At 36.6% G+C, this 25,252-nt stretch overlaps 3 protein-coding genes across 3 annotated transcripts in view; all 3 read left to right on the top strand.

The window, feature by feature from the left end:
* Nucleotides 1-25,252, top strand: part of LOC127432400 (sodium/hydrogen exchanger 6-like) — a 92,247-nt gene that overhangs the window by 39,870 nt on the left and 27,125 nt on the right. The gene's annotated exons all lie outside the window — the stretch shown is intronic.
* On the top strand, nt 394-8,887 carry LOC127432401 (HIV Tat-specific factor 1 homolog). Its single transcript, XM_051683442.1, has 10 exons — nt 394-474; nt 1,243-1,407; nt 1,507-1,705; nt 2,261-2,308; nt 2,510-2,664; nt 2,954-3,117; nt 3,268-3,364; nt 4,357-4,446; nt 5,392-5,529; nt 8,306-8,887. Exons 2-10 carry the CDS (start codon nt 1,243-1,245, stop codon nt 8,585-8,587), a joined length of 1,338 nt encoding a protein of 445 aa, XP_051539402.1. The 5' UTR covers nt 394-474; the 3' UTR covers nt 8,588-8,887.
* LOC127432403 (transcription cofactor vestigial-like protein 1) lies at nt 10,446-12,933 on the top strand. Its single transcript, XM_051683446.1, has 4 exons — nt 10,446-10,668; nt 10,884-11,071; nt 11,316-11,714; nt 12,062-12,933. The coding sequence occupies exons 2-4, from the start codon at nt 10,885-10,887 to the stop codon at nt 12,103-12,105; spliced, it is 630 nt and encodes a 209-aa protein (XP_051539406.1). The 5' UTR covers nt 10,446-10,668; nt 10,884; the 3' UTR covers nt 12,106-12,933.

Here is a 25,252-nt window from a genome sequence, read left to right as displayed (position 1 = left end):
GGCGGGATCACACAGGCCAAAACACAAACAGAAATTCCGGCCCGGAACGGACATCTCAAAGTAGAATATGCTGGCTAGCATTGTTTACAGAGAAGCCAGTATTTCAACTTAGCATGTTTCCTAAATCTCTGATAACATATTATGATAATTATATGCTTTAGTGCAGTAAATATATTACATATTGCGCCTTTAAATCGAATTGTATGTCAATAAAATGTAAACCCCAATATATGAAGCAATGTTTATAATTTACTTTTATAAAAATAATTATTAAACAAATGCATAATTTGTTTAGTAAAAATGTGTCATCTGTTTTGTGAAATTATACAATTCTGAGAGCGGAACGTTTGGGCGGAACTACACATGTGGGTATGATAGTTGCATTCCGGAAGACGTAACGCGGTGGATTTGTGCGTTGGCCTTGGAACGGAAGTGCAACATTCAGACGTATTAGGGGGCTCAGTGTGAATAAAGGTGGGCTCTTTTATTTTTCCCTCAGTCTAAAACCGTCGAAGCTATGTCAGTTTTTACAGGTCACCCTTCTATCAAAGCTAATCAGTGCGGTGCCATAGCCTCTAAATGTAGCCGATAGGAAAGCGCGTAAACAATCAGATCAGCATAAGTGGATTGATATGGGGTCTGTTCACATGCTGACCAGTGTGTCTCGTTATCTAGCAAACGTGTTGTAACTAAAAAGAAATATCCTGAATTTATAACAGATGAGTCTGCCAGATTTCATTAATATCTCAATTAATAATGTAACGAGATTGTGGGTGTGTTGTAGCAGAAGGCACATTTGAACCCGCTACATATACTAAACGCCAACAGGTCATTACTTTCAATGTGATCTGTCACTTTTTGCAAACCTGTCTCTTCTCTAATCAAATAACATTAAAGATTTAGGCTATTTACAATAGTAGTCAGTAAATAGTTGATGTTAGGATATTATTACTTACAAGGTGATGCATGGTTAGGCTCCAGAGAGAGTGGATTGCAGAACTGTAAATAGACCCTATCAAACAGAAAGACTGTAGGCTCTTCCAAAATCTAGATTGAAGACTATGTGACGTATTATTAATTCCCTGTATTTTCTTAATCTGTTATCCCTTTTTTATATCGCTCTCTCAGAGCATATTATAATATGTCCATCCTCACACCAATAACTATTTGACATATCCCTGCTGCAGAAGTTTGACATTTTTGTTACGCTCAAAGTACTTAGTGTCTCTGTCCTGTCTGTAGATGAGCGGGGACTTAGACGGTAATAAAGAGTTCCACGAACAGCTTCGTTTGCAGCAGCTGTATGGCCAGAGGGAACACGGCGGAGATGATCCATACACATTTGTCGACCCAGAGGATGGCACTGGCTACGACTGGGACCATGAAAAGAGGGCATGGTTTCCAAAGGTAAAGTATTCAATTTTCCATGTGGATCAGGGTTTATTGACAGTATGTTTTCTAGTGATGTTCACCAGTTAAACTGATTTTTTTATTTGTCCTTTGTAGATAAATGATGACTTCATCGCAGCATATCAAGCAAACTATGGCTTTAATGAGGAGGGGGACCCCGATCCAGCTGCTGCAGCGCCTTCTGCCGAATCTCTACCTGCACAGCCAGAGGAGCCCAAGAAACCTGAGGAGAGCTCTGAACAAGACAAAGCTAAAGATGGCTCGCAGAAAGGAGAGAAAAGGAAAGCAGATCCAGGTATGTCTATGCAAGTGATTTATAGTTCAGGGGTTTACAAACTTTGATGCCAAGGATCCCCGAATATGATAATCCCCTTGCGAGGAACCCCCTTTCAAAAAATACAAAGACAGAGATATATTTCCATGTGTAAAGAAGCATTTATACTGTGAAAAAAAAAATGGAGTGATATTCTAAATACATATTATGTTGTTTGCAAAATTAAATAATTTTTTTATATTGTCATTATACAAAAGTCAAAAGAAATTATCTAAAAAATGCTTTTTCTTTCTTTTTTTTATTATTAAGTTGACCACATGTCTTGTTTCTACCCACTATTGGAGGACTGTTAGATGCATAAAAATAAAGAAAAATCTTTTAAATTCTATTGAAATCTATTTTTAGTCCTTCATAACAGAATGATATATATACACATTTTTACAATTTTTTTTAACGCCCTATTGCGGCCCCCTGGGGGTCTCCTAACCCCAGTTTGAAAACCCCTGTGATAAATGACTACTGATTATTACACTTGTTAAATAATAACAATTAAATCATGTATCTTGCATTTTACAGGCTGGTTTGAAGTTGAAGGGGATAAAAACACAAATGTATATGTGACAGGTAAACAATTTTCCCACTATTATATTATATTATATTTAACTCTGGTTTAGCCTTAGGTCTCCCTCTAGTGGACATTACTGCTTTCAAATCTGTTTATTTACAGTGTTTGCTGGCTAAAATGGAAAATGAAATCCAGAAGTCAATGCATGAAATGTAATTTAATTTCTGTTTTTTTTTTTTTTGTTTTTTTTTTTCTGCCAGGTCTTCCTCCAGACATAACTCCTGATGAGTTTGTGGAAGTTATGTCCAAATGTGGAATTGTCATGCGTGATCCTATCACAGAGGAATATAAAATTAAACTCTACAAGGACAAGGATGGGAACCAAAAAGGAGATGGACTTTGCTGCTACCTCAAGGCTGGTCATTTTAATAGCTTAATTTAATCAGTCTGGTCAACAAATAGAACTGAAATGAAATAGTTTTGTGTGTGTGTGTGTGTGTGTGTGTGTGTGTGTGTGTGTGTGTGTGTGTGTTCTACATCGTGATTTCAAACTTTCACATACAGTATGCTTCCACATATTTTTATAAATATACTATATATTTTCCATACATTAATTCACATATACAGTATTTTATAGAAGTATTCAGATAATTAGTTGTAGATCATATTGTAGGGCCCCATTTGATTGTGCATGTCTCCTGCAGAAAGAGTCTGTAGCCCTCGCTGAGCGCCTGTTGGATGAGAATGAAATTCGGGGCTACCGACTGCACGTGGAGGCTGCGCGATTTGAACTCAAAGGTTCATACGACGCCAGCAAGAAAAAGAAAAAGAGCAAAGAGTATCGCAAGAAGCTCCAGCAACAACAAAAGTAAGAACCTGCTTGAACGGACTCCTCTGCAGAACTTTGTAGTCATTTGTAACACAATGTGCAACAATCCTCTGCTTTATCTATCAACAGATTATTGAAATTGTTCTGTATGAGACTAACGCCACTTTTCTTTCACGATTATAATGACAGACAGCTGGACTGGAGGCCAGAGAAGGTCAGGGAGGTTCGCAAAAGGCATCAAAAAGTTGTGATCATCCAAAACATGTTTCATCCCAGCGACTTTGAGGCAAGAGTAAACCTCTAAACACACAACAGACACAAGCACACAACATACTGCAGATGATGTTAGTGAATAGAATGTTTTGTTGTTGTTTTTTTTAATTCTTGGCATCACTGTATGACGTTAATTACAGTAATGCTCATGATTAGTAACGTGATTAGTTGTTTAAGATGCACAACATTGTTGAACTATTACATAACAGCAATAAGTCTGTCTGCGTCAGAGAACACAGCAGGTCTGTCTGCATTCCTGAAGTAGGTGCAGCTGAAAGGTTCAGATGTGAGCAGGTATGCAGGTGTGGATCTGCAATTCAAGGATCATCACCATCTCTTTAATCAAGTTTAATGAATGAGGCTGATGCTTGTGACCAATTCTTCAACCCTTACTATGTATAAAAACACATGGCAGATATAACTGAGATAAACTACATAAAATTAATATATACTGCCAGTCAGTAGTTTGGACACACCTACTTATTCTTTAATAGTACTGGTTTACACATTTTTAAATAATATTAAAGTCATCAACACAATAGCACAATGAAAGCATGGGAACTATGCAGTGACCAAAAATTGGAAACAAATCATATTTTAGCTTTATCAAAGTAGCCACCATTTTGCCTAGATTACAGCCCTCTACACTCCTCCTCTCAACCAACTTCATGAGTTGGAATTAACAGTATTATGGTTCTAAGTATTTATTTGAGTTCCATGTATGCTAAGCACTTCTTTCCTGCTTTTCCTTCACTATCTGGTCCAGATTTGTTTTAATTAATATTTTATTTTTGTGAAGATATGCATATGTATATAATAATAGATATGCTTATGTATATAAGCTATTTATGTTTGTTACTGATGTTATTAATGCTTGCAGTAAAACTAATTGCAAGCATTTAAGCATAAACCTTTAGGTCAAAACAAAAGTTTTAAGGTCAGGTAACAGACTGGTAGTGTATTCTGATTAAAGAGTATAATAGCTGCATCATATGTCTTATCCAGGAGGATCCACTGGTGCTGAATGAGTACAGAGATGACCTGCGGACAGAGTGTGAGAAATTCGGGCAGGTGAAGAAGGTCATCATCTTTGATGTAAGTCTGAATACTTGTCCTTCATCGCAGTGATGCTTGTCCGTTATGTATGCAGCTTTTGCCCTATGGGCTGTTTTAAATTTTTATAGTAACTTAATTATATATTTACTAGTGCTATCAGTCGATTAAAATATTTCATCGCATAATTTTTCATAGTTAATCACGATTAATCGCAGATTTTAAAAGTGCTGAAATTTGAATAAATTTACTTATGTCGTCAAAATGCAATAATGCATTGTTTAACAGAACAAATAATACAATAGTGTTTCATTAACATTTTACAAACAATGCATTCCACAGTATAAAGATAAATATGGACTAAAATGCCGCTTTGAACTCCACATGAAAAGCACTACAAAAAAGGGCTTGTTTTTCTGTTAGTGCTGGCAATGCCCACGTAATGATACTTCATCCGTATTGTGCGGTGATAGGGAAGCGCAACGCGGCATGTGGAAACATTGATGCTTCACTTCAGTGACTTAAGTGAATGCAGCTTTAGTTTTTTTGCGTGTGTAAGAGTCGTCAGACATTGCTGCTGCTGCGGTCCCTCATCAGTGCCATGTATCGTGTGTTTGGCTTTTAAGTGATAGTTGAGACTTGACGTGCTTTTTTGGTAATTAAATGCCATCTTACCAAGGATGCAAAATACTGTAAAGTCCCAGCTGGGCTTGTTTTGTACAAAAAATAATGGGTAAGAGGTCCTTTCTCTATCACTTGATCACTGACATGGCATCGAATCTGAATATGTTGTCAGAATCTCATTTCAAATTGGCAAATGCATTAATAGCATCAAAAAAATAACACGTTAAACATTTGTAATCAATAACATGCCTTAACGCGCTAATTTCGACAGCTCTTATATTTACACAAATCAGCTGTCATTGGAGTATCTGTCTGTTTGCCATTTCGAACGCTTTGCTTTTTGTGTCTTACCATGGGAATTAGAGGCACCCAGATGGAGTGGCATCCTTGGCTTTTAAGGAACCTGAAGAAGCAGATATGTGTCAGGCAGCTCTGAATGGACGCTGGTTTGGAGGGAGGCAGCTATCAGCACAACTGTGGGATGGTGTAACTGACTACCAGGTAAAATACTTGGCCTATTTAAAGCAGTCATATCATGAGGAATCAGATTTTTTAGGTAAAAAGGTCATTGTACTATGACAACATCCTGTTTTGAAAACAATTTTTTTTTTTTTTTAAAGAAAACTGCAAATGGTTCCTGAAACAAATATATGATCACCAGTCAGAAAACACCTTTTCCTCTAAGGGGCAAAATTTGCCCCCTGGATTCAGTTTTCAGGGGTATTCAATGCCTTTTATAGGACTTTTTTTGTTTGTTTTCTAGCCAAATAAAAAATTATAAACATAAAATAAAAACTAAATCTTTATGTCAAATTCTTAAAATGAATCAATCGATTAATGTACATTCTCAATATGAATAACTAGATTGAGAATTTGTTATCGCATACCCATACAGTTCTATCAACATAAACTCATACTTCATACAATAATATTTTATGTTTATTTTGAATTTCGGAGGCATTTTTGTCACTTTCATTGGCATTTTTGCTCTGAGCCCCCCTAATTTCTGACCGTGATGACCACCCACATTTGTGCATCAATGAAGCCAATTCTGTGTTCAAAAACGTGGCCCGCCCAATCGTAGTGAGGTAGTATAAGTAGCATATATGCGATTATTCCTAAACATCAGTGTCCGGTTGCATAAAGCACCATAAGTGTAATTTTCCCTTAAGATCACCCTAAAGTTTCCCTAAACTTAAGGGTGTTACAGAAAAAGTGTTATTTAAGGGTTTTTATAGGTAAAACGTCACAATCCCTTACGAAGTATTTATTTTTAACTTAAAGGTGCTGTAAGTGATTTTTCCTTGGATAAGTATGGAAAAAATTTCCCTACTCACTTAAAGATATTAATGAAATAAGTGTCCTGAGATATCTCAGATATCTCTGTGACAGCTGTAGACTTTGTAAACGGCAAACAAAAATGTGTCCGCAAACCGCGGACATTGACGTTTTTCACCTGTCAGTCATTTTGCTCGTTCTCATAGTGTTGTATTTGAAGCAGATCATTGAGGCTGTGATTCATAATATTTGTCAGTTGAGGGCGCTGTTGTGCCACTGTTGAATTTGACAGCTACAGGAACAAACAATGCTGCTCTTTTGCTCTGTTTTAGTCTCAAAATTATCTTTGGAGGGCAGGGTTTTGGAATGAGGGGGCGTGGCTAATTCAACAGCTCAGTCACATGAATGCTTCAGAATGCTAAAATCGCTTACAGCACCTTTAAGTGCGCCCTTAAAAACCATAAAGTGTTGCATAAAGCCCCGTAACTGCCATTTTCCTAAGTATTTCTTAAGGTTAGGAAAACTTCACCTTAAGTGTAGGTTAAGAGTTTCAAGGTTTCTAAAAATCAATAAACAGCTATGTTTATACAAACAGTTGAAGAGTATAGTGTGCCGAGGTGAATTTTTCGCGATAGGGAGAACCCAGTTTAGACCATTTAAGTGATGGAAAAACTGTTGCAGATGTTGTTGGAGTACAGATTTGACGGTCACGCAATATGAGAAATCGCTAACAAGCTGGAGGGAGATCTAATAGGAACACACAAACCAGAAGTGTACCCAGTAATATCTGCTCTTTGCATCTTTATAAACTGTACAAATGCATGAACAGGGCACAGAAGATCTAACAATATCTGTAAAATACAGGAACATTTGCCAAATCTGGTGCTGTTCCTGGCTGCGTTTCTTAAAGTCACTAAACAAAAAACAAATCTTTTAATGTTAAGGACACAAGAGAGGGTAGAAAATGGATATGAATTGAAATACTAAATTATGACTATGTTTTGGTGCAAAAAAAAACTTGATTCACATTATAAGTGGAAAACAATTATGATATGTCCCTTTTAAAGGGATAGTTCACCCAAAAATGAAAATTCTTTAATCATTTACTCACACTTAAGTCCTCTCAGATTCATATGACTTTCTTCTGCAGAACACAAACAAAGATATTTTAATGGAGATATGATGTCTGTTTGTCCATACAATGCAAGTGAATGGTGACCAAATCTTTATAGCTCCAAAAAGTGCAAAGGCATCATAAGTAATCCATACGACTCCAGTGGTTTAATCCATGCCTTTTGAAGCGATCTAATCAGTTTTGGGTGAGAACAGACCAAAATATAGTTCCTGAGGTTTCATTATAAATCTTGACATCAGCAGTCTTGGTGATCATGATTTCAAACTCTATTACACATCCTAGACCCATCTAGCGCTCTGTGCATTCGTCAAGCACTACGAAGAGTAATCGAACTTGAAATCATGATCGAGCCTAGAGACTGCAATGGCAAGATGTACTGTGAAAAAAAAGTTTTTTTTTTTTGTTGTTCTGTTCTCACCCAAAACCAATTAGATCGCTTCAGAAGGCACAATTAAACCACTGGGGTCGTATAGACTACCTTTATGCTGCCCTTATGTGCTTTTTGGAGCTTCAAAGATTTGGTCACCATTCAGTTGCATTGTATGGACAAACAGACATCATATCTCCATTACAATTTCTTTGTTTGTCTTCCGCAGAAGAAAGTAAGCCATAAGTGTATGAGGCGAAATGAGGGTGAGTAAATGATGAGAGAATTATCATTTTTAGATTATCTATTCCTTTAAAATGCACACATTACCGGTATGTGGTAAATGGTTGCTCTAGGACAATGATAGAATTTGAAGGGGAATATAGCCATGAAATATTGCTTTTGTGAGGTGTGACAGCAGACCTCTTTTTCTTACTTTTTCCTTTCCTGGCACTGATTTTCCTTTGTCGCTTTCCTTTGTGTTTCTGGTCACCCAGGTTGAAGAAACATCACGGGAAAGAGAGGAGAGACTGAAGGGCTGGACCACTTTCCTGGCTGATGAGAGTGCATCTGATAAAGCCGCAGCAGAAACACAGGATGAAAAACAAAATTCTAGTAAACAAGAGGAAGCAGCTGAACAGACCCAGCAGGAGGAGCACAGAGGAGAAAGCACAGCAGAACAACTGAAGGGGAAAGACAAAAAGGAGGAGGAGGAAGGAGAAGGAGGAATGGTGTCAACCGACAGTAGTTTAGCAGGAAGTGATGATGAGGATGCATAGACATAGGAAAGGACAGAACTTGTTTAATGTCCCTTATAAACATCTTAACACTTAATGCTAATTTACTGTTTTCACTTTTACTGTGTCCTATTCCCAAGACCTGCCTGTGTATTTCACCTTATCAAACTGTGGTGCTTTGGCTAGAAGGACATTGATGGAAATTTGACTGTAAATAGTGATTTGCGTTGATTGCTTTTATCGCTTTCTTTTATGCTAATGTCCCTCAATGTCTGAATCAGATTGAGCCTCTGTTAATATTTTTATAATAATAATAAAAAAAAAAAAAGCTTGTGACCACAACCATTTTTTTTTTTTTGCTTTTATGATCAATGTTTAAAAAAATATCTTAATGATGTTGGCTTGACTCCTAGAACTTTCTACAAGCTACATACACCAAACTCTGCACAGTCCTTCAGCTGTTATGAAATGCTGTGTTTTCAACAGAGGAAAATGGCTTTTTAGTGTGGATGAGTTTGCAAACGAAAACATATTACGTAGCCTGTGTCTTTAGCCACGTCCACACTGGTCCATTTAAGTTTTGAACCTCCACTTTCAGTTTCCTTACGCCATCGCTTTCCAAAGTATGCGGTGGCGGTTATGGAGAGCGTTTTTCAATTGCTCCTTCAGTGGAGGAAAACAGTTCTAGTGTGGATGAGAATCATAAACATAGTGAAATCAATGTGTTTTCAAACAAGACATATTAGTGTGGATGTGGACTAAGTTTGAAGCACTAAAACAAGGTTTTCCCAAGTTGTCTCCTGTTTTTCCAAATATGCTGTTGTGAATAGCATTTTTGAAAGTTTCTGTATACTGTGGAGAAAAACTCCTTTCCAGTGTGGATGAGAGGCATAAATGTAGTGAAATCAGTGTGTTTTTAAACTAAAACTGATTAGTGTGGATTAGGCTTGTATGTGTCTACTATTAATGTTACCAACAACTTAGCAATCATTTAGTACTCCTTAGCAACTGCCTAGCAAACACTTAGCTTCCGAACTTTAAATCCACAAAATGCCTAAATAACCTTTAAAGTTTGTCTTGACAAATGTGCCTTTTCAAGTTGATACTGACTCAGAAGGCACTACGGCTAAGTTCACATCACAGCCCAATTCTCATTTAACTGATTTTTTTTTTTTTTTTTTATCTATGTAAGGTTGTTCAGATAACTTTTTTAAATGTAACTCATATCAGACACTGGTTTGAACAGCTATCATGCCATGTTCCAAATCACTGAGGTCACATTTTTTCCCCCAATCTGATGGTTGATGTGAACATTAACTGAAACTCCTGACCCGTATCTGAGTGATTTTTTTGAACAGCACTGATGCCACACGATTGGCTGATAAGATAATCGCATGGATGATTGTTGGTGCCAGATGGGCTGGTTTGAGTAGTTCAGTAACTGCTGATCTCCTGGGATTTACACAGAATGGTGCCAAAAACCAAAAAAAAAAAAAAAACATCCAGCGAGCGGCAGTTCTGTGGACAGAAATGCCTTGTTGTTGAGAGAGGTCAACAGAGAATGGCCAGACTGGTTCGAACTGACAAAGTCTACAGTAACTCAGATAACCGTTCTGTACAATTAGGGTTGGTGCAGTTTTGGCAGCACCAGGGGTATCTACACAATATTAGGCAGGTGGTTTTAATGTTATGGTGGTGTATATATATTATTTACCCCAAAATTTGGGCCTCCATATTTTTTATTATTATTATTTCTTCCTCACCAAGATCTTGGGTTTATCTGGAAACAAAATGCAAGCGCAGTTTATGACAAAAGCATAATTCTGTGTAAGCCTAATGATAGCTAAGTGATGTTATCTCTGGTGGAGATGCTCTTGTTCAACTCGCTCGGGTGCATTTCTAAGCGTACCTGTAAGGAAGTGCAAAACCTGCTGCGTTAAGTATTGCATTCGTTTTCTCTCAGTTCGCTCCATTCTCTTCGGTAAGCAGTGGATTCGAGCGCCGAACACGAGCAGAATGCTGGACACGTCGGGGATTTGAAGATCTGTGAACGAAACTCAAATCTGAGGTTTGAGGAAGGAACAGTTTGGAGGAGAAAGCGAGTCGAACCGTACTCAGCAAAGGTGAGGTTTATCTTTCAAGCCTTTTTAAATGAGCTTTTTATTGTTCTATGGTTAGCAACAATATCTCTTAACTGTTGTTATTTCCTTACTGAAGTTGTGTTTTATTGTCCTGGTTTCTTCTCAAGTTGAGGTTGTGACTGATTTTGTTACTTGCCAGTTTTCTTGCACTGCGTTTTTGTAAATCATGATAAATGTGCTTTATACTCCGAAATTAGGATGATGGAGGACAGAGTGTTGGAGCGGCCAGAGAAGCATTTTAAAGATCCTCCTCAGCTGTTTACCTACTATCAAGGTGACATCAACACAGCTGTGGATGAGCACTTCTTCCGTGCCCTGAACAAGGCCACCATCCCAACAGACCTCAGCACTAAAGCCAAGGACAGCAACAGGACTTCTAAATCTGGTATTTTAATTCTTAAAAATGTGTTGATGTCATTGATCTGTCTGTCTATCTGTCTGTCTATCTGTCTGTCTGTCTGTCTGTCTGTCTGTCTGATGCTGTTTGTTATACTATATAACTATAGATAGATACAGTATAAGTTGTACTACTGCTATTACATACTAGTTATATTATAATTAGTAGTTATACACTAACTGTATTATGTTGGACTATAGATAACTGTAAGTATATTCTTTTATCATCACAGATGTCTCCCCATCATCTTCATCATCATGGGCTTTTTCGGGTCTAACATGGTCCAAGTCCCCACATTCTTCCAACCCCTCAAGGCTGACCCAACTGGCATCCATAGACGAGCCACCTCCATCCCAGGGAGTGATCATGAATCCCCCAGGACTATCTTCAGCATCATCACTCTGGCCCTGTCCATCCAGACAGGGCACAGCCTTTGAACTGCCTCTTTCACTCTACCAACAACCTGGCACTGCTGAGAGCAGTGCCAACTCTTACCTGAATCTGTTGCAAATAGAGAGGCCAACAGGGGGCATCATGATCTCTCCCTTTTCAAAATCAGAAGCCAGGCCAGAGTGGAATGCTGGGACAGCCTTTAAAGACACATCTGGAAGCAGGATCAGTCTAGATTCAGGTACTGCCATGCTATTGTTAAAGGTAAAGTGTGTCATTTTTGTGCCACCAAAGAAAATGGGCTCAGCCAATGGCATGAATATCGGGCAGGACTACCTGTTGTCCAAACGATGGCAAACACTTATTTTCGCAGTTCGGTTTGGTTCCGATAGTGGTGAAGAAATTGATTGTCAGCTTTAATTGTCAATTATTATTTAATAAAAATCGGCGAATGGTTTGTTTACATGTGCATCTAACGCAAGAGGACAGGCAAGAAATCTTTGTGATTTAAGTATCAATGTAATTAGAAAGATTCTCACATTTAGGTGACAATATATTTGTTTAATGTGCTTATCTTGTGTTTTACAGGTGTGCCAGTTGCAGAGATTAGTAAGGATTTGTACTGGTATTGAAGAGATTTCTGGCTCTACAACAATGAGATATTGGACTTTGTTTTGCATCAGACTGCCTCATACTATGTTTACATTATGCAAGAATAATCATTCAGATTTAATAAGATTTAATTTGCAAGAATGCTGTGCTTTTAGACATTGACAGAATGACTCAAACCCATTACATTCATGGTGTTAGAAATTCCTAAGAGATGAATGGTAGTTCACTGATTCTTTTAGCCACTGCGAGTGCGTATATAAGCTATTAATTTTCAACTTAACATGACATAAGTGAGAAAACCTGATTTGAAATGCCTTCTCTTAGCTGTTTGATGGGTGATTCGGGAAGTAAAGCCTATTTATGAGTAGATTAAGCAAATCACGAAGACAATTTGAAAGTAAATATTAATGCTGTAGACCATAATCATCTCTATGGAAAAGGTGTTTGTAATGCTGACACAAAAATGACACTGGAAGTAATTTGATAAAAACACATTCACTCTTTTTAAAGGAACATTTGAGTTCCTCATAACCAAGTTTACCTCTGGGGATAGAACAAAACCTTCAAAATTTAAAAGTGTGCTTACTCTTCAGGGCATTTTACAGATAAGGCCATAGTTCATGTTATGCAGAAGGTGAACTGAAATGACTAAACTGCACAAACCTGTTTACTCATAAACTGCCATAAACGTTTTCCCCTAGAGCAAGTACTGTAGGGTTTGCAGAGCCGTGATTGATTTCCTTATTTTACAAAAATAGTACAGTATACAGTCCCAATTGTGAGTGGGGCATCTTACCCAAGGGTCTAATATGACCTTTTCAATTCAAAATAAAAACAATGTTTTTTACTCCACAATTCTAAATGCATTAATGTGTCCACAAATACCCATTAACAAATAGACATAAAAACATTTAATATCCAACATAACAAAATGTCACAGAATGGTATTTTCTAATGACATAAAATTAAATATTTCTGATGGAATAAATCTCTCGAATGTTGGTGTTGAAATGTCAAGATTAAAAGGAGCACAGCAGAGGTTAAGGTTGGGAGGTAAATTAACCTTGTTTAAAGAATTTGCCATTCAATGATAACTTTCTCTGAGAATGGAGACTAAGACCACCTACACTTTAGCACTCATGAGAGAAACTCATGTGCAGCTGTTTCATTAAGTTCAGAATCAGAAGTGGGAGATTATGTGTGCTGAGCAACAGTACCAATGGTGATTCATCTCCCACTCTTTCATAAATGCATGAAACCTCCACAAAACCAGCTGTCCACCTGCAGTACATACTTCCGACTTCAACACGAGAGTTACAAATTATTGCTTTCTACACCACTGTGTGTGTGTGTGTATTCAGGGTTGTGGGGTAAGAGCGTGCAGGTGAGAATGACTTTTTATCACATACTCTCACATCTCGCAAAACAGCAATTAGTGCAAATAACACCTTGGGAGACTTGTGGAGAAGCACAGAGTGTCACATTCAGTTATTGTTGGATCCATGGAGGGAGACAGTTTGTGTGCCCGACCTCAAAGGTTCGACACCTGTCAAAGTTATTATTGTTGAGATGATATTTACAAATTTTCCAAGGAGGAGAATTATGAATAATTTATCATTCATTTGAATAACACGATAATTCATATTAATAGCATCTGAACATAGTTATAAAATGCTTGCAACCTACTTGCACATTTTAAATTCTTAAGTGTTTTGCACATTGGGAATCTTATGAATACTGGAGGCTTCTTACATTATAATTCTCTTGGGTTCAATCTGTGCATCATGTCCACAACTCCATTTTTCCTTCATATTGTATGTTTCAGTCTTTCCAATCTTCACCCATCATATCGCTTCAGAAGACATGGATTTAACCATAGGAGTCTTAAAGGAATAGTTCACCCAAAAATGAAAATTCTCTCATTATTTATTTACCCTGATGCCATCCCAGATGTGTATGACTGTCTTTCTTCAGCAGAACACAAATGAAGATTTTTAGAAGAAGACAGAGCTCTGTCAGGTTCTTATAATACTAGTAAACAGGTGCCAGCACTTTGACGGTCCAAAAGTCATATTTAGGCAGCAAAAGTAATCCACACGACTCCAGTCGATCAATGAATGTCTTCTGAAGCGAATCGATAGGTTTATGTAAAAAAACAATTCGACAATTAAAATGTTTTTAACTTTAAATCAGCGCTTCCGTCCAGGTCTCTAAAGCTGTTTGAAATGGCCGAACTCTAGCGGGATGTTCGTTCTTCTGTTGTAGATAAGCACCGCTTCCAAATTCTTGTGTGAACTCGCCAATGCGCTTACGTCACGCGACAGCTACTGCTGGCAGGAAGCACTTTTTAAAAGTTAATAACGTTTTAATTATCTATTTATTTTTTACATAAACGTATCAATTTGCTTCAGAAGACAATCATTGACTAACTGGAGTCACATGGATTACTTTTATGCTGCCTAAATGTGACTTTTGGACCGTCAAAGTTCTGGCACCTGTTTACTAGCATTATAAGAACCTGACAGAGCTCTGTCTTCTTCTAAAAATCGTTATTTGTGTTCTGCTGAAGAAAGACAGTCATACACATCTGGAATGGCATCAGGGTAAGTGAATAATGAGAGAATTTTCATTTTTGGGTGAACTTTTACTTTAAGGAATATTTTGATGCTGCCTTTATGCTCTTTTGGAGCTTCAAAGTTCTGGGCAGCATTCACTTGCATTGTATGGACCTACAGAGTTGAGATATTCTTCTAAAAACCTTTGTGTTCAGCAGAAGAAAGAAAGTTATACACATTTGGGATGGCATGAGAGTGAGTAAATGATGAGAGAATGTTTTATTTTTGAGTGAACTATCCTTTAAGACTGATTTGAAATCATGAGATTAACGATTAAGTGATTATTTTTTCCTTTGACAGCCATAGATTCTTCTCACCACTGTCACAATTAGTCTTCTCAGTAGGGGTTGTCAATTATCTCTGTAAAGACAATATTCTCTGTAAAGTTGCTTTGGAATAATATTTATTGTTAAAAGTATTATACAAATAAATTGTGTGATTTGAAAATGTTTCTCTTCAGGTTTATACAGTTCATCTATAACATTACTCTAAAAGTGGGTAGGAAAAAAAATGTCAATGCTGTAAACTTACTACAATATGTTTTTTTTTTATATCATTTTATTTCAAATGATTTGGCTTTAGTATAATGACAGTATAAATGGCAACTATTTTGCAAACAACATGCTGTCTTTACAATATCACACATTATATTTTTTTCACACTGTATAAAGTGGTCTGTATTAATGATCCCTTTATATAGTGTGAGAAAAGTGACCCCCTTTATGTTTTCAAAAGGGGGTCACTTGCAAGGGAATCATTATATTTGGGGGTCCTTGGCCTCATAAATTTTGAAAACCTCTGTATTATATAATGCCGAGTATTGCAACCAGAACATTTGTAAAAGCCAGAGCCGTTTGTCTTTATTTATGTTCAGTAATAGATGCTTTATTCCATTCTATTCCCTTACCAAGTACTTTGCAAATACTTTCTGACTTCAGTTAAATACATTTATGAAAAATGTATTAATGTGCAAATGCCAATTTTACATCTTATTAGAGCTACATGACTTCAATCAGAATAATAGCCTGTTACAGTATCACAAAGAATATTTAAGTGATGTATTTTCCATTGGCCATTATATAGTTTTTAAATCTTTGTCTATTTATCCAATGTATGCCAACAGGTATTGTTTCACTGGTATCCCTTGCTGTACTATCTGATGAGCATTACAGCACCATACTCTATTACTCCAAAGCAGATCTGTATGACTGTAGGTAGACCTGGCTCTCCATCACTGGCTGCTGCCTATACTCTCTTGTATGGACAGTGCTGCCACTTTTTGGCTGGAGCTGTCATGGGTCTGAGGGTCCCAGAACCACCAGTTCAGTCCAGTGGAACCAACAGTCTCTGGAAACCAGGTTGTGTCATCTGCCTCTTTGTGTTCAGTTTGCTGCTGCCTCTTCTACTGATAATCTACTGCTACGGAAAGATCCTCATTGTCATTCATGGAGTGAGAGAGCAGTGAAAGAGGAAAAGGTCGAAAGAGAGAAAGAGGTTATTGATGAAGAGCTCTCTTCGAGTACGACTCATCGGTCCATCTAGCCAAATGTTTGATTGCAGACCATATATTAAGCATTTTTCATTCTGCTTATGAATTTTTTGCACAGCTGGATCAGTTGTTGGGGAGTTTTATATGTAAACTTGCTTGCTCTTGTAGGTCTTTTGTTTACTAATGCAATTCTCCATACTTTAAGACTTTGTGGAAGATGACAATTTTATATTAATAAAATTATTATGTTAATAATGTTTTTAATAATGCCCATCTGTGCTCAGGACATTTCTCTCCTTAAAGGGATAGTTTACCTAAAAATGAAACTGCAAATGAAAAGCAAACCTCAAAGCGTCTCTGTTCATCCCACATGTTGCTAAGATCAATCAGACAGCTGCACAGAGGAGGGAAACAAAGATGCTGGTGATGGTGGTTTCCATGGTGTCCTGTTACCTCCTCTGCTGGATGCCCTATGGGGTCATGGCATTCCTTGGCACATTCAGGGTTGGCATTGTCAGTCCCACTGTGTGGTGTCTTCCATACTAGCAAAGAGCAGCACTCTGTTGAACCCCATCATCTGTATTCTGTTCAGTAATCAGGTATGTGCTTGTTAATGCTTTAAAAACAGGGGTAGACAACATTTTGAGTGTTATTTTAGGATTATGTTGGCCAGAAACGACACACACAAAACCCACGCATACACACAGTTTCTCTCTGACATAAGCATGGAATGCTATAAATGAAGTGCAAAACATAAAGTATACAGCATGAGGGTAAAAGTTTCCCACAATGTAAGACTTTTAATTTTGTTTTTTGTTTTTTTTCAGTTGGATACAATTCCTTTAGCTTAAACGGTATAGTTCACCTTAAAACATTTTTTTAATTCAGCTGTTATTTGCTCACGCTTATGTCGTTCCAAACCTGTATGGTTTTTTTCTGTGCAGCACACAAATGTGCAATTTTTGCAAAACAATTTTTGAAGGATCTTCATGCAGTTCTTACTGACTACTATGTTCTATCACTATATTTCAAGTCTTCTGAAGTCATACAATTGCTCTGGGTGAGGAACAGGCCAATATTAAATCATTATTCACTGGTAACCTTCCCCTCCAGTGAGCTGTTAACCTGATGGATGGATGGATGGATGATAGGTGAGTGAGTGCATGAGTGCATGAGTGTGTGTGTGCATGTGTGCCCATAATGTTCCAGCAGAGGTTTATTTTTCTAACAGAACATTGGAGCGTGTTTTAACTTGAGTATGACTTAAATACATCTAAAGGGTCTGTATCTAGCATTTTTATGTTCTTTTGCATCCAGTGATAAATTCCTGTAAACAGCCAAATTTTGGCATTTAAAGTAATTTTTTTAATCACTGTAAGTATTTTTTGCACAGTTTTTTTAAAGATACTTTGAGAGGCTTCTACTGTACTCTTGAGCATAGTTTGTAAAGTTCCAGTATGATGTATTGATTACACTGAAATTAACTGCCCTTTTTTAAATTTTTTATTCTCATTCCCTTTTTTTTTTTTTTTTTTTTTTTTTTTTTTTTTATACCTGAAAATAATTATTTTTAATTCTTGTTCTATTGCATCATCAGCATGGGTTAATTTTTAATCCATATCTGGCTCATTAATTATGAGAAAAAATCTGTGAAACCTCTGATCTGGATTTCTGTATAAACGCTTCCTGAAATGTGATCTGGCCTGTCATTATATTAAATAAAGACTGTTTTCTGTCATTTTTAATCAATAAACTTTTGAAACAATCAAGGTGATTTATGGACAAAGTATGGAAGTTTAGAGGGTAATGGCCTCTTGGAAAAAGCAAAAGAGCAAAGTAAGTAGAGATCAAACCATAATGTTGCCATACATAGGGTAAATATTAAACAACAGAAATATGAAAAAATATATATATATATATATGAGAAAAACAGAACTACTTTGCCAGAATATTTCAAAATCATGTGAAATCGTACGGTTGATATGTATGTAAAAGGTAGAAACAACCTAAAGGTAGCACAGGCTACGGTACATGAAAGGGGCATTTGTGAGTGGAATATGAGGACAGGTGATATTTTAAAATCTTCCTTATACAGACATACTGAAACAATAAATAGTCCATTTCAATAAAATAAAAAATCATGAACATTTTGCACACAAACACACTCAATCATTAAGTATTTTTTCAAATATACCTACTCTTCTATTCAAGTTTGAAAAATATTATAGATTTAATAAGAGGGAATAACTGTTTGTTGAAATCTGGTATTTTTGTAATTGTAGTGAAAAGGAAATATGAGCACTATATTGTTCTGTAGCAAATGAGAGTTGCATTCATCCAGAAGAATAATGCGTTGATACATTTTTTTAAGCAAATAAGGTTATTCAGATGAAGTTACTACTGCATATGTTATGAAGTAGCTTTTTTTTTTATTGCATCAAAATGTAAATATTTCTGGTTTGGTATAGAAGGAATTAATGAAATCGGTTAAATTAAAACCATTATTTTATAATCAACTGTTAAAAAACACTGTTCATGAAAAAAACGTAAAATGACTTGAAATGTGAGTTGCATGCATATCTGATTTTGTGGTCTGAATGTTATATTGACCAACATACACTAATTTATGGAGGTGGGGTACAACGGGGCTAAAGGCACCCCTTAAGGAAATGTGACTTTTTTCTGGTCACAAAAAAGGTCAAAAAAATTATTGATTTTGAATGAATATTGATGGAGTAATATAATTTGTGTGAAAAGAAATGACAAAGGAAAGTTGTTTAGATTCAAATTCAGTTTAAAAAAAAAAAAAAGGTGGTGAGGGAGCCTTTTACCCCACACTTGGGGTAAAAGGCTCCCTCACTTGGGGTAAAAGGCCTCTAGGGGGTTTAAAGTGATACTGTGTAGATACCAGGTGTAAGACTGGCACAAAATTGTCTTCATCACGTCCGGTAAAAGTCAAAGAACTCTGCGAGAACCAACTTCATAAAATTCTCACACAGAAGACATCTCCACCTGAGACAACACAACCCACTGATTAGGGACCATAAAACACAAATCACACTCACATATGCACTCTCTCTCTCACCTCAGGTCACTTTAAGGACACCAAAATCTAAGTTATGACTTATCCTGTTCTGTAATGTAAAAGGTTTTTTGATTATACATGTTTGGTATCATTCAAGAGGTCTCAGTGCAGCTGGTAAAATGGTCTTATTCCCTTTCAGCAAAGTCAAATCACAAGTAAGATTTAAGAACTTAGTAAAATACTGTATTCTATCTGGGGCATGCCCCTCCCAAGTCTCTCACAGGGACCAGATGCTGTATGCAGATTAGGTGCATTCTTTGTATAACATCAAACGACTTACTCAATCAAAGGTCGACTTACAACTCCCTAAATTGTAAACCAAATCCTAAATAACATCATACATACACATCTGAAACAACAATAGAATCGTTTGGTACTTAAGAAAGGGTTGCAGAGGAGCTCAGGGTCTCTGTAGCCAGATGACCCACACTGAAAACATTGTGTGTCGTTTTTAAATCTACCTGTATTCAGATCTCCCACACAATTGCTGTGTAGTTTCTCTACCTGGTATGCAAATCTTATTTCTTATGTTTGGTAAATGTTTGAATGGAATGCAACTTTAATTATATTATTATGCTTGGTTCACTGATAGTTTTGAGTTTGATTTATTATTTTAATTTGAATTGTTTGAATGTATTATTTTACCTGGTAAATAAATTGTTACATTTGAGTTTATTCTGATTTACTCTGAAACTATTGTCTTTAGTAGATTACGTTAAGTCCATGTTTCCGCAAATCTATGACCAGGTTAGTAGCCGAATAAAGCTCAGTTCTGAGTGGAGCATGGGACACACCGACTGAGACTTTAGAGCTCCGACTAACAAATTGGCATTAATTCAAGTGTACTTAGAGTGTACAGGCTCGTTATGGAATTTCCGTTTAGGAGAACATGAAGTTGTCGGCCAAGCCTAAAAAGGGTGAAGTCTAAACCTGTGGTTATTGTAATATTTTCTAGCTTAGTGTACATAGGAAACTATGGCATGATTATATAAAGCTATTTTAACTTAGGTATTGTTGGTCTACCTTTGTAAATTTAGTGGTCATGACCTCTGGGTAGAAATAATGTTACTCTAATTAAGTGTTTACTATCTAAGGGGACTAAACAAAATACTTTTAGATAAAAGGGCAAGCATGAGCAGCCATATAATTAGTATCTAGTCAATTGCTGTTTTAATGACCAATACTGGCGTGTTTGTGATCATGAGATCCGCGTACACGGTCGGCGCGAGACTCTCTAAGTGACAGGAATCCGAATGAACGAGTACTATATAAAATAGTTAAATACGATGATCAAATGTTAAACCAAATTTAGTAATAATAATTAAGATTGGAACATTAATATATGCTTGGAAACTTTTATAATTGGAGTCAGATAAAATAAACGGGGATCATAAAACGAATAATATAGTTATTTAATTGGAACAAAATAACTTAAAAATGCGCACGAAAGTTATACATAAACCCTATATCTATGTTTACATAGGGCAAAATCTGTCAACTAATGCAAATAGTTTTGAGACATGTTTTTTTTTTTTTTTTTTTTGGAGTAACAAATTAAGTTGATACTTATTCAAAATGATAATTTCAGAAAAAAAGTATTTTCTGTTCATTTCAAACACATTTGGCATTTTATTACATTTCAAGTATTCTATAAACAAACTAATCTCTATTATGACAGGATGTCAATGTGAGTCCTCTTTCAACACTTTTCATAAATCTGTTCCCCCCACTTAAGAAAAATTGTGTTTAATTGGGGCCTTTAGCCTCTGCAGCAGAGGGGATTTTTACCCCAAATGCTATCCTTTCACTTATTGGACAGTTATTGACAAATGTTTGATTTAAAGACCTTAAAACTGAAAATGATAAATAAGTATTCTGACCTCAATCTGACCTCATTGAAATGCTGTGGTAATTTGACATGATTTCCATTCAAGGCCTGAGGCATCCCAAAAATATGCACATTATCCCAAATATATTCATGAAACAGTGGACCAAAATACCTCATTGCTGTGCAGGTCTGATCTGCAGCTACAGGAATATTTGACAAAGACTGTAGTTCCTCATTGTAAGTAATATTCACATTGCATTTTCCTCAATGACCTTGATTGTTTAAGCATTTGTTTCTATCTGAGCAATATAATGATCGAATTAGAGCAGAAATTACATCAGATACTTTAAAAACCCTGGAAATCCATTTAAAAAATGACTCATGTCAAAATCATCATTCAAAAAAATATATATAGAGAAAGAGAGACATTTTAAAGTTCCTGATAAAAAGTCTATTAAAAATGATTCATTTTTGCATTTGCTGAATAAAGATATGGCACAGTAAAATGTTGCGTGCATTGCATATTGTTGACTTGATTAAAGCTATCAGATTACATTTTGAGAGCCATGCAGGCAGAAATCTAGATAATTCCAAAGGGTTAACAACATTTTTTCAATAATTAGCCTTGGCTGATTAAGTGTGAGGAAGGTTTTCATTAATTGTGCACCTTATTCTCATCACAGAATGACTGGCTCAGAAATGGGCTTGTACCTGACATAGATAGAGATGCATATCACACTCTGTAATGAGCCAGCAAACCAGTCGATGAGAAAAGTGGCTCAGCTTTGAGAATGGCAAATAATTCCCATCTGGCTTTGATGAGGTTTTGAATGATAAACTTATGTTTCAGATCTAATACTTAAAAATCCTCAGTGCATTTAAATAGACAACCTGGACCATGAGCATCACTTGATCCAACCCAGACTGAAGTCACTGTGAATTCCCCATTGGGCGAAGTGGGAAGTGGGAAGTGTTTTTGATGCATGTGTAAACTCCAGTTTCTGGGTGAAATGTCCTTAGAGGGGTGCCAATAGCAAGTTGTAAAGCAAGTTGTTTTTAGTTGTAGGCCTAAACGATGTAATACTGTCAAGAGGAATGCATTTTTTATCATCTCTACCTGCATAACCCAAACCCTAAACCTAACCGTCAGTGGAGTAAAAATGTAATGTTAGAAGGAAAATGGAACTTCCGAACTGTGCTCATCACTACTTTCTGGTATAACCAAGGCCTGGTCTATATTTGCCTATGATAGTTTGCTTACAAAGGACAGTCAGAAGTTTGGTTTAGTTGCATTATGTTAAAAAACAATAAAACAAAATGTCATTGTTACCATGGTGCTGCCTTGGCACTTATACTGTATGGATCATTTGCTGCAAATTTGCGCAAATTCGCCACTGATTATTCTCATATGCAAATGCTTGTGAAAAGCCCAATCAGTACATTTCACTAAATGAAATTGTAAATGCATAAACAACAGCATAAATGTAAATTAACAGCATTACACATGGAACAAAACACTGTGGGTCAGATGTTGCATTAGTATAAGCCATATTACCAAGTGGCATATGAATTTGTGGCAAAATAACATAGAATTTGATTGGGCACACCAACACACTCTCACTGCGAAATTGCCAGGATTTGTATGACTTTTCTGAATTTGGCTAATTCGTATGATATCGTGCGACTGCACTCGTTTGAATTCCTACGGCTTTCACTACTGCCAATGACGTCGCTGGACATCGTTTCCATCTAATCAGTGGAATGTGGACAGAAGCAATTACTTGCAGTGGATCAGTGGACAAAAACAATTACTTGCTTTCTATCATGTTTACACACTCTACTGATTGGTTAAGTTTAGATAAGGGGTTTGGGTAAGGGCATAATATTAATAAGTATGTCCTTAACGCCTCGTGCGCGGAACTCACGCTTACTTCCGCATTAGACATACGGGAATTTGCACGTGATGAAGTTGTATGAGTTTATGCGAACAACATCGTGTGAGACCATATGAAATAGCCAACTCGTAAATGATGTACGACTTTTCATGAGATCTGGTTGTTATGATAAGTTGCATTTTATTATTAGCATTTAGCATTGTATTTTCCCTGCTGTCTGTGTCCCCATCAATACAGACATATGACCCACTTTCAAGACACCACCATTTAGGAATCACTGTTGTAAACAATATTGCTGTTATTCTGACTATTCAGTGGTCCTAGATTTTTCCTTAACATCATACTTTCAATACAGCACAATGCAATCATTGTATTTAACCTAATTAAATCCAAAATGTACAGTGAATGATTTGTGTATTATGTAAATTCTTATGTCATTCCCCTGTCACAGATCTCATGAATATCATTGTCATTTATCATTCGGGGCAAGGCATCAGACAATAATTTGGCCTGTCATGTCAGATAATCCATACTAATTGCAAACCGCAATCCTGTGGTTGAATGATTGTTAATATATTTCTTTTTAGAGTTGGGTATTACATTCTCGCCCCTATTGTGCCCCATTTAAGTGCTTTGTAAATTCCATCTTTCCATTTTGTATTTCTTGCCTCATGTTCACTCTGCTCTCATTCAGATAGAATGGCAGCATCAAATTGAATGGCAACATCAAACTGTCATTTTTGCTCTAGAGATCAGTCTTATCCTTGAACTCTGGCTGTTTGTTGATCGATCAGAGTGAAATGAGCGCATACATCAACGCTCAAACCATGAGCCGAACACAGAGTCTGAGAAATCTATAAAGTGCTGCCAGACAGTCTTTCAGCAATGTATGTCCTTGGTTATCTAGAATGACAGGGATATCATTCGCCAAAGATGTTGTGACATTACACAAACCTGTCCCATAAAAAATGTGTAATTTCTGAGTAAAGCGTTCATAAATCTGATTTAACATCACATTGAATTTAATGTACGTAAGAATGGCCTTACCAACAAATTACACTGAACAATTTGCTTATGTTTTATTAATAAATCCCTATTTGTGTATGTTTGTGTGTTATATTAAGAGGTGGGGTTACATTAGGGTGTCTGCCAGCATATGTGCCTGACTGTATGTGTGCCTATACTGTATATAAATCCATATGGATTTGAAAAGAGACAGACTTTTAAAAATGCATAAAACAAGCCCACAAACAACACAAGGTTTGATTTTACAGGGCATACATACATTTTTAACCTGCTCTCTCCACTCACGAGGTATAAGCTCGAAGCTTTCAAATTCTTCTTATAGCCTCAGCTTTTTCTTAAAGGGACAGTTCACACAAAAATTCTGTCAACATTTATTCACTCTCATGTTGTTCCAAACCCGTATGACTTTCTCTCTGCTGTGGAATACAAAAGGAGATGTATGGTAGTATGCAGATCTAAAACACCATTCGGTTTCATTGCATTTTTTTTTTCCATACAATGAAAGTGAATGGTGGTGTTGGGTAAGTTGCTCAAAAAGTAATCCACTACAAATGTCCAATTACTTCTCTGAAATTGTAATCAGATTACTTTACTGATTAGCCCGTCCAAAAAATAATCACATTACTAATTCCATTACTTTTAAGTTCCTTTCCAAAACACTTATAACAGAAACATTTTTGCTCTTTGCCCAATAAATTCCAAATAATGTCTAGATTTCCCCATGTTCAATGTCACATGCAAGTCACACACTCCACCACACGTTTCTCCTTTTAGGTGGCGCACACTCTACAGCTGTCACAGAAACTCCAACAGACATACTGTACATATTCAATTGTATGCTTTATATTCTACATAATTGCTATGTTAGAAATATGTGTACTCCAAGTAATGTATTTAAAAGTAATTAACTTCAGTAAATGTAATCTGATTACCAGAATTTAAAATGTAATATGCTGCGGCAAGTTTCTGTCCCACACCCGATCGCTCCTGCTGAATTTTACTCCATGTTCACCCACTCTCTGCCTGCAGTGAATTTCTTCCCGACCGCTCTGTATACCGCAACCCCGCATTAGTTTTCCACATTGGGCAAAAGCCATACAAATAGACAACAAGTGCATACAAAGAACATTTAATTTTTCTGTTACTGCTATTATCGGATGACGCGTGACATGATGCCCATCTGACTTGCCTGAGCTTGATTTCTTAACACTAAACTGACCATTTTCTAG

The sequence above is a fragment of the Myxocyprinus asiaticus genome, chromosome 42, assembly GCF_019703515.2.
Source record: "Myxocyprinus asiaticus isolate MX2 ecotype Aquarium Trade chromosome 42, UBuf_Myxa_2, whole genome shotgun sequence".
Classification (NCBI taxonomy): domain Eukaryota; kingdom Metazoa; phylum Chordata; class Actinopteri; order Cypriniformes; family Catostomidae; genus Myxocyprinus; species Myxocyprinus asiaticus.
Note: the sequence above shows the minus strand (reverse complement) of the source record. Positions and strands in the feature narration are given on the sequence as shown.